The sequence below is a fragment of the Meriones unguiculatus genome, chromosome 8, assembly GCF_030254825.1.
Source record: "Meriones unguiculatus strain TT.TT164.6M chromosome 8, Bangor_MerUng_6.1, whole genome shotgun sequence".
Taxonomy (NCBI): Eukaryota; Metazoa; Chordata; class Mammalia; order Rodentia; family Muridae; genus Meriones; species Meriones unguiculatus.
This window is the reverse complement of record NC_083356.1, coordinates 105,125,126-105,141,088: the sequence shown is the minus strand read 5'-3', so window position 1 is coordinate 105,141,088 and position 15,963 is coordinate 105,125,126. Positions and strand designations below refer to the sequence as shown.

The window sequence follows — 15,963 nt, the reverse complement described above, 5'->3', positions numbered from 1 at the left end:
TTTTGGAAAAGAGCAGCACATTGTTAGCTAGACAGCAAGAGCAGGTATCTGGCATTCTCTTTAGCCAATGCACTCCTGGGTTTCATTGTGCATTTGGAAACTACCTGTCACTTGGCACTCTTGCCTGTCCTCTTAGAAACTGCAGAAATGGATCATTGCCTGTTGTTTTGTTTCCTTTGGGTTAAATCAAAATCATCCAAAAGAAACTATAGCAGAAAAAAGTCGTCTCAAATGTTGACATGCATACACTTTATTCAGGTCAGTCTATCCTTGGGACCAGCATAAAGGTTGAAGGCCCAGTCTTAAACCTTATCTTAAAATGTCACAGGCATGGTGCGGGGCCAGGTGTGAGTGCCACATGGAACCAGAGTAGTTTAGGCCACAGCATTCTCGAACCTGTTACAATGTTATTACCATTAGTGCATAACATTAGGAGATGGCTGAGCTGAAAGAGCTCCTTTACCAAGAGGATGAAGGAAGCACATGATAAAATAAACACTGACATATGGAACACTGGAATCAAACGGATGCTAGAATTTGTATTGGAAAGATTCTACTCATAGTTTGGATAAGAATTATATGGATTTTCCCTAACAAGATGATTCCTTTATATTATGAAAATAACTATTTTTATGAGGTGTTGATTTAGCATGTTTTGAGTTCTTATGAAGAAAATATTATGTACATATGTATGAAATTGAAATGTCTTGACTATTTTAACAATGCCAATAATACATGCAAAAATATGATATACTTCTGCTTTCTATGAAATAGGTTTGGAATTACTTTAAACTTATCTAAAAAAATGGTTGAACACTATAAGTTGTTTCTTCTTACTGAAAATGTTGTAACATTGGGAAATAATAATATGTTTGCATTAAAACTTGAAAATATTTTTTCTTTGATGAAACACCAAAATAAATTTTATTACAAATATTCCAAGTTTTTAGTATTTTTCTAATTTTATATCCTTTCTTTTAGGTCTTACTCTTTCTTAGATAAGTATATTTGGGTCTGTAATTGACTCCTAAGACATTCTCTTAACACTTGTAGAGATTCATCTAATATCAAGTTACTGTACCTCAGAGGCATGCAATAAAGGTTTTGAAATTAATAGGATTTTAAAACACAGTATAGGTAACCAGACTCTGAACTTCAGTCACATCTGATTTCACTATATACAGCAAAAATGGAAAAAGTTCCTTTTAATAATGAGGAAAACACTGGCAATGCAGAATGGAGCTCCCAATGTAAAAATGTGAGTCCCTTGTCACATCCACATGCTTAGTCTGGCACTGGTCAATGTCTGTATCAGTACATACATTAGTGTGACAGTCCATTTGATTGCCAACTTGACAGGTTCTATACACACATAGAAGGGACACCTCTGAACTTATCTGTGAATGACTCCCTAGACCGACTTTACTGAGGGGGAAAATCATCCCCAAATGTAACAGCAGCATTCCATGAGCTGGAATCTTAACTAACTATAAAGGGAAGGTGAGCTGAGAGCCAGCAGTCATTGTTCTCTGCTTTTCAGCTGTGGATGCCGCGGAACGAGTTTTATCACATACTCTTGCCACTGTACCTTCCTTTTTTATGATGGTCTGTATCCTCAAACTGTGAGCCAAGATACATCCACACTTCCTTAAGTTGCTTTTTTGAGTATTTTGTCACACCAAGAGGAAAATTAACTAATGCAGTCAGTAGCAAGTATGTAATTGATGCTCAGTAAATATTACTTAGGAATGAATGGATGGGTGGGTATATAAATGAAGGGCTTTATAACAGAATGAAGTTTGGGTACTTTATGATTAGGAACAGTCACCACATAAAATATAACAGGAGATCTTGGTTCAAAATCGTCAAAAGTTTCCATAGGATCCCTGCAACACCAGCTCTCACTCCTCCGGCCACACATCTGGGTGGCCAGTACTTTAAAAGATGTCGTGAAGACCGATGTCACCAGCACCCATTCAGTTTTTCACTATTCTGCCACCATTGTCTTTGTTCCCTTGCATGAGTCCCTCCTTCAGTTCCTGATTTCTTCCATTTCACCATTTCCCTGACTTGTGGACTTATCATAACTCTCCATGATTTATCACTCATTTCGACCTTTTGTGAAGCATAGGCTAAAGTATTTCAAAAAGGGAAACTGAAGTCTTGGCACATACTTGTAGGATATTTGGGAGCGCAGATAGCACCCCAAGCCCTATGGATGAGGCAACAACAAGTACAGTTCAGCCCTCAGAGCTCACTCTGAAGTCCCGATTTGCTTTTCACTGAATGAACAAATCGTGCAGTTAACCACGTGCTTTCAATCATTTCTTGAAACTAAAGAAATATTAGAGAAAGTGAATTTGCTCTATTCAGAGTTCCTCATGTCCCAGTGTAAAAGAGAATTCTCTTGATGTGCTTTCTATTCTTTTGAAAAATATTTATAGGCTTTATCAATGATTAGCCAAAGCACTTCTCTGTTTTCTCTTCTTCAAATCATAGTGTAACAGAACACACTCAACTCCTTTTTATGAGGCACCTTGGTACCAATAAAGAAGCAACGGGAGAATTTTTCAATGAACTTCAACAGTCAGGCTGTTAATTTTACACAAAGCGAAATTTGAATTTAATTTTTGCATTTCTAGAATGTGTACACCAGTAGGTTTGGGGGGTAGAGAAGAAGACTGCACCTTTGTCATTAGCATTTCCCTTCCACCTATTACCAATGCTTGTCCTAAAGGTGTGTTTCTTGTGTCAATGAATGAATGACCTTGTGGCCTGTTTATGAACTTCAGCCTGTAAGTACTGCTACGTCTTCCATATTCAAAGGGGTATAGTTAATTGCAGAGTATAATGACTCCTCGGGGATTCAGGGGTGTTAAAATAATGATCGACAATCCTTGAAACTGGGAGTGCTGTCTGAAAATCAGGCTGCACGAATTTATACTTAAAAGGATTTTGTAAGGTCAGCTATAAAGAAATTCACTACCAAGTCAGTTTCTATGTTGTTGTTTTAAACTTATTTCCCTTTTTTCTACACTAGGCATGTAGATCTACTGTTCCAGAGCGAATGGAACCCCATAAGAAGGAGGTGCACTCTCAACTTCCCCAAAGTGGAATAGCTTGGTGTCTTCCACGCTTGTTGACTTACGCATGCAGTCTTAATTGACTACAGCAAAGACCATGATGCTCACTGAAGCATCACACCACTGTCTAGTGGGCTTACTCACCTTTTCAGTGTCAGAGTTAATGAGTGGCTATGCCCTCCACTTTCTCTACTGTCTTCTTCTATAATGTTCTGGGAAATTTCTCTGATGACTCATGCGTAAACTCAACTTTAATTAATTTGAAACATTTAGTAGATTGGATATATGATTCAGCATTGTAGGTTAAAGATAGTGTTTATGACACTGCCGACTTCTATGAATCATAACTAAGAACCCTAATGTCAACTCAAGTCACAATTTCTGTATGTGTTTGTGTAGTAGGAGGAAAACATACATTGGAAGAGCTCATAAATTAAAAACCTTCCATAAATCATACTCAGGATGTAAAGGAAAAAAAAATGATGATTAATAAAACCTTCCTTCATAGCAATTCAATGATTTTTGCTGTATAAGAGTTCACTGTCACCATTTTAATAAAGCATGTGGTTTAAAAATGTACTAAAAATCCGCCCAAATGAAATTAATTAAAAAGATAAAAATCATCTGCTTCTGATGAGTTCCTTAACCTGACCATATGCAAAATTGCCTCTTAGAGCTATCAAGTGTCTATTATCCTAAGCAACTGTTGAAACTTGGGTTCTTTAATAAGTTTTCCTTATAGGCTGTCTGGCAGTATCCCGTCTGAGCATCACACACTGCAAAGTGCTCCAAAGCAAGGACGCAAATTATGAATGGGCTGCGCACAGACACAGTTCTGTGAGTTCTATACTTCCTTTTGGAAATACTGAATATTTAAATTTCCTTATTACTACCATGCCTAACTTATAAAGTGATAAATGGGGTAGGATGATACTGTTAGGGGAATATTTGCCTAGTTAAACATGAACAAAATATGGGTGCACTACGAAGTCAGGGTAATAAAAAGGTTAGAAAGCTAATTAAATTAAATTAAAAAGGTAATAAAAAGGGCCGCTACATAAACCAGCAGCAATCATACTCAGAAATTTGAAACATGTTTGGGTAAAAAACATATCTTATGGACTCTTCATGTCGATGATGTTATTGTTCAGTAGTTACTCAAAATTGTATGGGCTGAGCAGGAAAAATTCATGCTTCACTTAGTGATCTAATAAATATCAAAATGCACTACTTCATGTGTTGGGGGATGTGCATGTGTGTTGTATGTACATGGTCATGTGGATACATGCATATGTACATGTTAGTGCATGTGTATGTGTGTGCGTGTAAAGGTCAGAGGTCGATATTGTATGTTTCTCCACTGCTCTCTGTCTTACTTTTGAGTCAGGGTCTCTTGCCTGGAACCAGGAACTCAGAAATTTGGAGAGACTGATGAGGGAGAGAGCAGCAAATGTCCTCTCGTCTCTGTCTCACCCCAGTGTTGGGGTAACAGACACTACTGCTGTACCTGGCCACACACTCTGGAGATCCAAAACCACATTCTTCCGCTTTCACAGCAGGCATTTTACCTGCTGAGCTATTTCTCCAGTCTCTACTATTTCAGGTTTCAATTTTAAAGATTATATTTTCAACTTTCATTATCTACATCAACAATAAATTATTATTTTTTTGTCAAACTCATAGCTTGTCAGAAAATAAATAATGTTAAACATGATTAAGTCCCGAGTGGAGAAAAGTTTAAGAAACTATATGTCACATTCTGTTTCTCAGGTAAACACTTGTTTGTTATCATGAAGCTATGCTATTTAAAATGTAATTAGTGTTTTTAAAATTTTGATAATAAAATATGTTCTAACTTAACTTATTATTAATAATAAAACACTAAGATTTCAAAAAGAAATTGTTTCAAATGCAGATTAAATCAAGTATTCCAGGTTGTGTTGGTTTGGACTCAAAAAATGGCAAACATTTACTCCTTATGCTAGCATATACTGAAAATAATTTTACAGGGAAAATATTATCCAGGCAACATCAGAAAGTGGAGTCTGGTTTGGTGATGGGCTTACAGCTATGGAGCACATTAACATTCAAAAGAAAGTGTTGGTGGTAACTTTTCAATCAGGGAGATGACGAAAAACAAAAATATCATCTTCGTTATGGTGATTTACCCAGAAAGCCATTTTATTATTTATAATGGCTATTTTATTGCAAACTTTAAGCCATAGATAAGAAGCTTAAATATCTTCCTTGGAATTAAAAAAAAAATTGATTTACATTGTGATGGCCTACCATCAGCAGATTACCAATGTGTCTGGCCCAATTTGGTCTGATATTGCAGATAATGTAAAATTGTTTGGTTTTGTTTTATCACTACCCCCACTGAAAAATCTTTCCCATTTTATGACAAAAATCATGAGTTATTACTAATGATGCCATCCCTACCAATGCTCACTCAGCTCTGACCTGTAGACTTTGGGCTCCTTCATGCTTTCCATACTGGAATTTAGTATGTTCTTTTAGGGACTGAGCTGCATTTCCAAAAGTGAGTGTAAAAGACTTTTCAAAAATAAATAGAAAATGATAAGAGTCTGTTGTTGCTTGATGTTTCTTCTAAAATATTTACTCTTGATATGCCACCTCAATACTTCAAAAGGTTCTGTACCTGACCGCCTTTTCTCCCAAGTTCCTTGGAACTGGAAAATGGTCTATTCAGATTCTAAAGGACCTAACCTTGCCTCTTAGAAAATAAGAAATGAAGAAGCAAACCATTACCCTAAAGAAAACGAAGAATTACTGTAGTATAAGGGAGCTGACTGTGTCTTAGATATTTTATACACTATTCTTCTGATATGCAAGCTCTCACCTTTCGTGAATCAGGGTTACTAGCAATGAAATTTTCTTCCAACATATTAAAGAATGTTTTAATAGTGTTATGGTATTTCTTCCTTTCAAAAAGGCTCAACATGCTTTTATTATGGGTTATTTTACAGTTTTAATGTCACTAATTCTAAGGGATAAAGTATTTTAGTAACATTTCTACAAAAGTGATAAAGCTGGAAGAAGCAATTTGGTTTAAATATGTGTGCTCAGAATTGTGAATTCAGTATTAGATAGTGAAGATAGAAGGAGCTCACAGAATAGTTACACACAATGAGGGGGTTCTCTCATTAAAAAAATCAGCAAAGAGAGAAGTGCTCACTGTGATTTTCCTATGGAGGTGTTTAGGAGCAGGATGTATGTAAGCACTGGGTCATGGGGAAAGTTTGATAGGTGGTGTGGAGAAGGGAGGACAACCAATAAAGTCACTATGGGTAAAGGAGGTGAGGACAACGGAGTCCAGCTCTATCTTCTGAATGAGCAAACCATGTAAAGATAGGCAGAAGTTTATCTCTCCTTTCCCTTTTTATTTTTGGTGTATGAGCGCACTTATGTCCTTTTCTCTCATTCTAGGAATTTTAAGAGTAAATATAAACAGAATCTCCAAGAGAATCATTGTAAATGCAAAGGCTTTTGGTCAATTGCTATATTAAACATTGCCCTTTTCCCTAAAATGAAGTGTATGAAAATTATACCCTTGCTGCTGGCAGCAAAATGCAAACACTCCATTCATTTACATTATTATCACATTCGAAAGTCGGTTGGGAAGTTTGCATGTGGGTGAGGGATTGCTTTAATTTGCATATCACCCTCCAGACACTGAGCAAAATATTACCAACAGAGCACACGTACTTGGGATGTATTTTAAAAGTGGTAGAAGAAAACAAAACAAAAACAAAAGAGGCAGAGGACAGAAGACTTTCCTCAGTGTTTTTTAAAGAGCACCTACAATCCTCTTCTGGGCCATTAGCATGTTCCAAACTTTCGGCATTAAGTGGAAGTTACAAAATCCGCAAAGGCATGCACTTTTACTTGTAAATGAGTATACACTTTCTATCAAAGTCGATATAAATGAACTAGCAACTAAATTCATTTCCCTTAAAACGAAAAAAAAAAAGTTGGGGTTGCCAGCCTCGCCTGACCATGCTTTATACGACCCAACCCGAGAGCAGCTGTGCGTGTTCTTACTGTACTGCCAATGGATGGGCAAGGGACGTAGCTGAGTAACATGCAGGCCAGTCAAGTCATTTAGACACTGATCGAATTTATATATGCGCAACTTGCTTGGGTAACCTGGGTAAAAGTGGTGGCTCGGGCCTCTGGCTGCTTAAAAAACACCAGAGCGGCTTTCTTGACGGCGCCAGCTTGGTCTCACCCCTGTGAGAAGTAAGAACGGTTAAGTAGTTGAAGGTCACTGTATTACACTACAAAATTTCTCTTTGAAAGATTATCGATCTAGCACGGATTCAACATTATTCAAAAAGTTAAGAAGAGAAACATTCAAAGATCATAACGGAAATTGCACTAAATACCATCAAAGTAGTAGAAGAGTTAAAGCCTACAGAATTAGGGCATGAATTTTAAATGATATATTCAAGGCAACCCAGAAAGCTGATAAAGAGCCAAGTGAATGTGGAGAAAACACAAAAGGGCACTTAATTAAAACAACTCCCCAACCACTGAATCAATCCAGTTATCCACCCTTCAAAAAGGAATTGATTTAGACATTGCAAAATAGACTGTGCCTCAGTTTCCCTTTTATCTCAAGGCACAACCTAAGCATTCCCTGGTATTCATAATTATATAAAAAATCAAAGAATGTGTTATGAAGACACTGAGTTAGTCAGTTCAGAATCTGCATTCAGTAACACGGGGGGCTTTCTGTGTGTCAGCAGGTTGATGTGCTCAATTGGGTTAGTCAACAGTGTTCAGTACAATTCCCTATCACAAACTTCTCTTTCTTAAAAAAAAAAAAAAAATACTACAACGCACAGATCCCAGTAAGATAATTCTGATGGGCATCTTAGGCTTCATGTGGGCCCACTAGTTAGGGAAGTTGGGGATATCTCTGACACAGACTAGATTGCCTGCTTTTTGATCACTTCCCCTGATGGGACTTCCTTACAAGGCCACAAGAGAAGAAGACAAACTCAGTCCTCATGTGAATAGGTGAGCTGGGGTGTCTGGGTAAGAGGCTCCTCTATTCTGAGGAAGAGGGGAGAGGGGATACAAGAGGGAGGGTGGGGCTGGAAGAAAGGAGAGAGGGGCCTCCAACCAAGATGTAAATTTAATTAATTAATAAAAAGTAATTAATTAATTAAGCTACCAAAAATCAGCTTTAGGAAACACGAAACTAAATGCCATCAAGCCAAGATCCAAGTTAACTTCAGCACATATTAATAATTCTGGGCAAACTAACTACTGTTCTTTATGAAGTATTTCATTACATTCAACAATATAACAAGATGAGAGTAATAACCATTTTCCATTAGTTATCTTTTAGTACATACTAAAACCATTATTGTGGTGAGTTACAAGGAAGAAAGTATGTACACTGAGGTATTATCTATGCTTATTTTGAAAATGCTTAGGAAAAAAATAATGCTAATATTATGAGTTTGGCAAGTGTCTATTTGAAAAATTAAACCACAAAAACATTTGCCGAGCCAGAATTATCTAACATTGCCAATCACCTTTACTCTATGAACGTTACAATAGATGTTTTCTATTTTTTTGCAGGGAAACGACATACAGTAGAAAATAGCTAATAGTGTTAATGCCACATGAATACATACCGAAGAACACCTTTTATTTTAAAATTCCTACCTCTTTGCTTTCCTCCATATCTGACTCGCTGCTGAACTCTTCTGTATTTAAGTTTTCAAAGTCAGACTCTCCCACAGCAATGGGCACAGTCACAGTGAGGCTGGGGTTGTTTATGAATGACATATAGTCACTCTCATCTACCACATACTTCTCCACACTGCTGCCTATGCCACTGGTCGTCCCGTTTCCATCTTTGAGGTAATTGAGGTCTTTGCCAATTTCCACGGTCGTGTGGTTGGAGATACAACTGTCTTTCTTGTTATTCAGGTCTTCAAGGGGTTTGATTTCATCTAAAGCTTTCTGCTTTCCAACGAAAGCTTTCTGAATGAACTCGCGTATCTTCCTCTTAACAAAATCAATTCCCTTCTGCATCCTTCCCACGGCTATCTGGAGGTTGTTCATTTCGTTATCATCATCTGTGGCAGCAAGGTTGTCAGAGCTGAAAGAACTGAGGAGCAAGGCCAAGAAGAGGTTCAGAACCTAAAAGAGAGTCGAGGAAGAGAGATCAGACAGCCTGCCGTTTCTCTTGCCTCAGTTGTGAGAAGTGGAGTTGTCTTCATAGATGTTGTTAAAAACAAAGTCTCCTGAAGCACAGCAATGTAAAAACAAACAAACACCTGATAGCAAATACTATTCACACTCTATTGCAGGTTCTTTTCAAAATCCTTAAGCTGCCATGCATGAAATGTCAAGACTAATTTTACATTCAGAAGAATCTAGACAACTCTGCAGTAAAAGAAATATGTTATTTTGGACTATTATAATTTTGAACATATAATTTCTATCTTTTAAGACACTGAATACTTATTGTAACTTTATTACCCAGAACCAAATAGAGCTCTCATCTACTTAACTGTGATTCGGCTTCTGCAGCATTGCAAACATTTTCACCTTGGTAACTTGGTAAGTTCAAGAAAAATGTTTATTGCTAGAACACTCCTAATTTTGCTTCAAAAACCTCTTTTAGTTGCTATTAGTTTATGCAGGAGCTATAAATACATTAAAGAAGTGGTTTTTATACAATAACAAAGTTGGTAATGTTAAATTAAAAATGAAGTTTGTGGTATCACGATGAATCTCTCAGCCCATAGACAAGGTGGGTTACTTAGGAACCAGGCATTTGTTGGGAACATGACTGTCTTATTAGTTTTATATCAGGGTTTCATTTACACAGTCCTTGATTATTCAAACAAAGAATCAAAATAAAAATACAGAAGGGACCAAACACAAGCGTTATTAGTACAAAAGGGCAACCTTGGGGAAGAATTTAAAATTCCAGTGAAAATGTCAGTGACATGTGTAAGGAAAGAGTTGGGTCCATAATGACCATCTATCTATCACCTTGCCATTGCCATGGCTCCTGACCCACTTGTCCCTTTAGTTCAGAAACTTACTAACTGCACTGAATGAAGTCAACTTTCATTCTAACTCAACTTTGAGGTTGTAAGTTTGAATTTTTCTCTGTAAGAAAACTGAATTATAGTGCCACAGTCATTTTTCCAAATTTAATTTCTTATGGATTATAAATGGAATATCTTTGTCTATTATAAAATGTTTTTAATCTATATAGATGAATCCTGTTATGCAATGTCCACTATTGAACTTCATTTCCTTGTTTTATTTAATTTTGATCAACATATCTTGCTCATATGTATTTATACAGTACCAATGTAATAGTTTGACACATGTATGAATTATGTGGAACAACATTGGCTCAAGAGGCATTTTGAAGATGTGAAAATTACAGAAGTCTAAGTCACTTGTGGCTCCTGAAATCTTATGTAATAGACAACTGGAAATGAACTCGACGGAAAATAACACTCCCTAAAACATACAATGTTCTTCAGTCAAACATTTTTAAAGCCATATTATCTGTAACTGAAAAGGAGAAAAGTGTTTTTACTACGTACCACGAGGTTCCCAATCACCATGACCATCATGAAGACAGTAAGGCACATGGTCTGGCCGGCGACCTCCATGCAATCCCACATGGTCTCTATCCACTCTCCGCACAGCACACGGAACACGATCAGGAAGGAGTGGAAGAAGTCATGCATGTGCCAGCGCGGGAGCTCACAATCATTGGAAATTTTGCAGACGCACTCCTTGTAGCTCTTCCCAAACAGCTGCATGCCAACCACGGCAAAGATGAAGACGATGATGGCCAACACCAGGGTCAGGTTGCCCAGAGCGCCCACCGAGTTGCCGATGATCTTAATGAGCATGTTCAGCGTGGGCCAGGACTTTGCCAACTTGAAGACTCTCAGCTGGAGAAAATAATGTAAGAGTACTGTTAATACCTTGCATAACAGAAGCATCAACAGAAATATATGGCAAGTCTGTCTCAACCGTAGAGTGACGGATTATCCATGTGCCAACGAATTATCTAACAAACGTAGAAAATACTGTAGGACACACACAGCTGCAGAAGCTTTTGGAATTGTTTTTTGTTGTTGTTTGTTTGTTTGTTTAATTGTGGTTTGTTTTCACTAAGGCATTTAAAGGTTATGTAAGTTAATTCAGAGAGACTAGTTTTCAAAAAAGGGCAGCTATTATTTAACAGCCCAGAGTGAATATGTTTTTCAGTGTAGTTGAAAGATCATCATATAGGGCACACGCTGCAGCAATTAAAAGAGAAAGATGAACAAATTTCTTGGAGGCTTTCCATAATTTCCATCTAGTTGAATCTATCTAGCATGTATCTATCTATTACTTGTCTATCGTCTGATATACATATCTAAAATAGTGTATATATTATACTGTACTTTTAAGGATTTATGTTAGAAGGAGGCTTAAGCTGAAAGCCTTGTTCAACATGGACATCTTCAGTAACTTGGGAATGAAGTCATCACAGGGTATACATATCCCCTTGCCACCGTACCTGACAAATCAGTAGAATTGGTTTGCAGAGGCCCCTAAAGCACCATTGTCAGTTAAAAAGCAGCAGCATTTTATTCCTGAGTCTTAAGTAAATGTCAGGCAGACAGTAGTGAATTATTTAATGACACCTAAGTGACTCAAAGGAGCGTGCAGAAGCACCAGCCTGTTTAATTCATTCCAAGAGAGAACTTATGAAAAAGAGCCTGGTACATTATGCAAGATGGTAATGATACAGTGATCCCTAGATCCCCACATTGTATCAATTATCACAAAGGTTTACTAAACATTCTTCTTACCAACTCCTTGTCCATATAACCTGTCATATAATTATTTATAATTGCTTTTGCAATTCCTGTATACTTCTAGTTTCAAATTAGATCCATAACTCTTGTTGAAGACTGGGGAAAAATAGAATAGTTCCAAGGATCGCCAGCTCAAGCTTGAACTTTGAAATTCATAAGGGAAGTCTCAAAGAGACATCAAATCAAAGTCTCAGGATTCATTATCTGCACAACAAATCACCTACAAGAAACTTTTTTTGGTAACTATGCACAGCCTTTGTTATTTGAGAATAGAACCAACCCAAAGCCAGGGCACATAAAGTAAAACCCACCAAAAACTCAAGAGAAATGTCTCAGATGGCATGTAGTCTTTTAATTTAAAAAAGAAGCTAATAGTTAAGAAAGCCAGAGATCAAGTGAAAGATAATTAACTTAAAGTTATTACAATACACTATAGGCGGTGCTTCTTGGAGAGAAGGTTTGATGTCTTCGTGATCTGGGTGAAAGGAAAATATTTAAGGAATGCTGTCTTTGACTTCTCCTCCTCCATACACCCTATTCCCAGTATTAGCTTCTTAGGGGTTAAATCTAGAAAATCCAAGATCCCAGTGAAGCCTCACACGTGGTTATACATATCAGATAACAGTGCTGACTGATTCCCTGTACTCTGATAAGAAAGAAGGGGAGTTAGTCTGATGGGGAAAGGATAGGAGCTCCACAAGGACCAAATATATCTGGGCACAGGGTCTTTTCTGAGACTGACATTCAACCAAGGACCATGTATGGATATAACCTAGAACCTCCACTCAGATGTAGCCTGTGGTAGATCAGTAACCAATTGGTTTCCCAAAGTGAGGGGAACAGGGACTATTTCTAACAGGAACTCAATGACTGGCTCTTTGGTCTCCCCACCCCCGAAGGGAGGAGCAGTCCTGTTAGGCCACAGAGGAGGGCTTTGCAGCCAGTCCTGAAGATACCTGATAAAACAGGATCAGATGAATGGGGAGGAGGTCCCCCCTATCAGTGGACTTGGAAAGGGGCACGGTGGAGATGAGGGAGGGAGGGAGGGACTGGGAGGGAATGAGGGATCGGGACACGGCTGGGATACAGAGTTAATAAAATGTAACTGATAAAAAAAATAAAAAAATAAAAATTAAAAAAAAGAAAAAAATAAAGTATAATGAAAAAGCTAAAAACAAAAAAAAAGAAAAAAAAAAAAACAGTGCTGACTGTGGTGATTGCAATCTGGATTGATGTGTGACTACCCTTTCTCTTTCTTCACTAAACCTGCCACTTGATCACTAGGGAGAGAGCAATCATTGGCTGTTCATTGGAATTAAATACTATATTTATCAAAGCTATCATGAAGAAAGAACTACATCTCAGAGGAAGGGCATTGCATTTTCATATGTTTTCAAAAAAATGTTGTATTTGCGAAAAATATCTCACCTGGTATTGGGAAAGAATGAACACTAGTTAATTACAAAAAAGTATGGATACTGCTAGTTGCTTACCAGTCGAAACGATCGGAGAACTGACAATCCTTCCACATTTGCCAAGCCGAGCTCCATTAAGCTAAGGCTCACTATAAAGCCATCAAAGATATTCCAGCCTTCTTGGAAGTAATAATACGGATCCATAGCTATTATCTTGAGAAACATTTCTGCTGTGAAGATCCCGGTGAAGACCTAAGTGAGAAATGCAGCTGATTACAGGAATGCCCACTCTCAAAAAGAAGCAATGTAAATTAACAGTAAATCAAACACACATTCTGGATTCAACAAATGGATGCTCTGACATGTTTTATATTCAACCTAATATTTAAGTGCTCATATTTAAAGTTTATGAAGTGATAAAATATACAGTAAAATGAACACCCTGATTTGGATACAAAAAGTGCACTGGACACGGACACACTGCGCTCCGCTGAGGTTGATCTCTTTTGTCCTCAAAACATCACCAAGTGTTTGCTCAGAAGCACAGATTTCAGTTGCCAAGTACAATAGCTTGGTCTCCTTTCATGGCTCTGCAGAAGAAAACTGGAGCTAAGAAGGCTCGACACGAACTATGATAAACATAGTCATTAGTGGCCTTTCAGACAGTGAAGACATTTTTAATTGTTAATCTTGGAACATAAGATCAGTGTTTTCCATTTCCATTTTCTACAGTTACTTTAAATCTTCTTTCTCCTCTATATATCTTGACACTTTCCTGTCCTTCAATCTCAAAATGTCTCAACTTGAAGGAAGTTAAGTAACCCATCATAGTATGTTCATAGCCATAGTAGATCTATTTCTTCTTGTTAAAAAAAGAGGCTATTCTCTGTTCCTGAGCTAATTCCCCCCCCCCCCCGCTTTGTGCTGTTTCTTGAACTTCATGAAGTATTTATTTTCTTAAGTTATCTATAGTTTTAATCTGTTCTTACTACTAGCTGTTTCCTCTTGGGTTTTTACAGAAACCAGCAGAGACTTGATATAAAATATGTGCTCATTGAATATACTTAATCATTTGATTCACTTGAGTTTTATCAGAAATTAAATAAACAATATATATAGTGTTGAATTCAAGTCTAAGAAATATATTATGCTTTAAGTAATTTGTTAAAAGCTCATGAGAACTTAATAAGCATTTTATATTATATATATGTGTATATATATGTCTATATTACACACATATATGTACACACCTATATATATTCCAAAATTCCTAGCATAAACTTGCTTTTTAATAACTTTCCACCTATTTGCCTTGTGTTTTTTGAGGGGCACATGTGTAAAATGGATGTATGTGAAGGTCAGTGGATAACTTACAGAAGTTGGTTCTCTTCCACCTTTTTGGGATCAAGTGTACCATTGATAGCTTTACACTAGGCTTGTTGAAAAGCTGCTTTTCTTGCTGAGCCATCTGGATAGCCCTAATCTTGCTTTTGTTTCTTTCTTTGTTTGCTTTGAAGTAGCATCTCTTATGTAGCCCAGATGACCTAGAATTTGTGATGTTCCTGCCTTTGTCTCCCAAATGCTGAGATTACAGGTATGTCTCATTATGCCTGGATGCAGTTATCATTATAATACAGAAGCAATTTAAGTTCATTTCTACATTAAATTACACATAAAACGTCTTTATCCTTTGTACTGTGTTTAAGTGGAGAAGCTTCTTTTTATTGTTAAGAACAGATGAAAAAAAATTGATGTCTTTGGTGAACATGGTCAATTACTTGATGATATCTTATTTGGCAGTGACACAAAAAATTAATAAAACAGTCATGACCCAGTAAGAAGATGAACCATCAAGGAGCCTTACCAAATTCCCAACAGACAGCACACTGCTGAACTGCTCTGTCATGGGGTAGTGTTCCATGGCCATGAAGAGAGTATTTAACACAATGCAGATGGTGATGGCCAGGTCAACAAATGGATCCATCACTACCAGATTGACAACGTGTTTTACCTTTAACCATGGCTTACAACAGTCCCAAATCAGGCACATATTAGCAAATTTATACCAGCACGGTGGGCATTTCTGTCTGGATTCTTCAAGTTCTGAAAAGGAAAAAAAAAAACATATATATATACATACATATATATATCTATACATACTCATGAAAACTTTTTACTTTCTATTAATCAGTGTTTGGTTTAAGTTGAGAGTATTTCATTAAAGACAATCTAAAGGTATTTTTAAACGATAAGATAATCTGGTGAAGGAGCCAGAAAAAATTATGGGTTTGCAGGCACAGAAAAAGTAGACATAGAAAAGCTAATGTTTTCCAGTGCTTCTCAGATAGTTTTTAAGACGATCTGCAGTACTGATTTCTTTTTTAAAAAAATTGTCTACAGGGTTTCAAGAAACAAAATGGCAGAACTTTCATTTGCATACATGTTCATCTATATCCCAGATAGAACAAGGGATGGGTAGTGTGTGTTATCACAGGTTCCCATGGAGATACACTCAGTGAGTCACATGGAACCTTGGTCTCTTGGATTAGTTGTCATTGTAGGGATTCTAATAAAGCGCAT

The 15,963-nt window shown here is 37.1% G+C and overlaps 1 protein-coding gene across 4 annotated transcripts in view; it reads right to left on the bottom strand.

Moving 5' to 3' along the window:
- Positions 1 to 15,963, bottom strand: part of LOC110557626 (sodium channel protein type 2 subunit alpha) — a 131,102-nt gene that overhangs the window by 31,438 nt on the left and 83,701 nt on the right. For all 4 annotated transcript variants that reach the window (XM_060390295.1, XM_060390294.1, XM_060390297.1 and 1 more), the window contains 4 exons: positions 15,248 to 15,486; positions 13,462 to 13,635; positions 10,697 to 11,053; positions 8,787 to 9,266 (listed from right to left, as the gene is read on the bottom strand). In XM_060390295.1, coding sequence (XP_060246278.1) covers positions 8,787 to 9,266; positions 10,697 to 11,053; positions 13,462 to 13,635; positions 15,248 to 15,486 — 1,250 coding nt within the window. The remainder of the gene's footprint in view (positions 1 to 8,786; positions 9,267 to 10,696; positions 11,054 to 13,461; positions 13,636 to 15,247; positions 15,487 to 15,963) is intronic.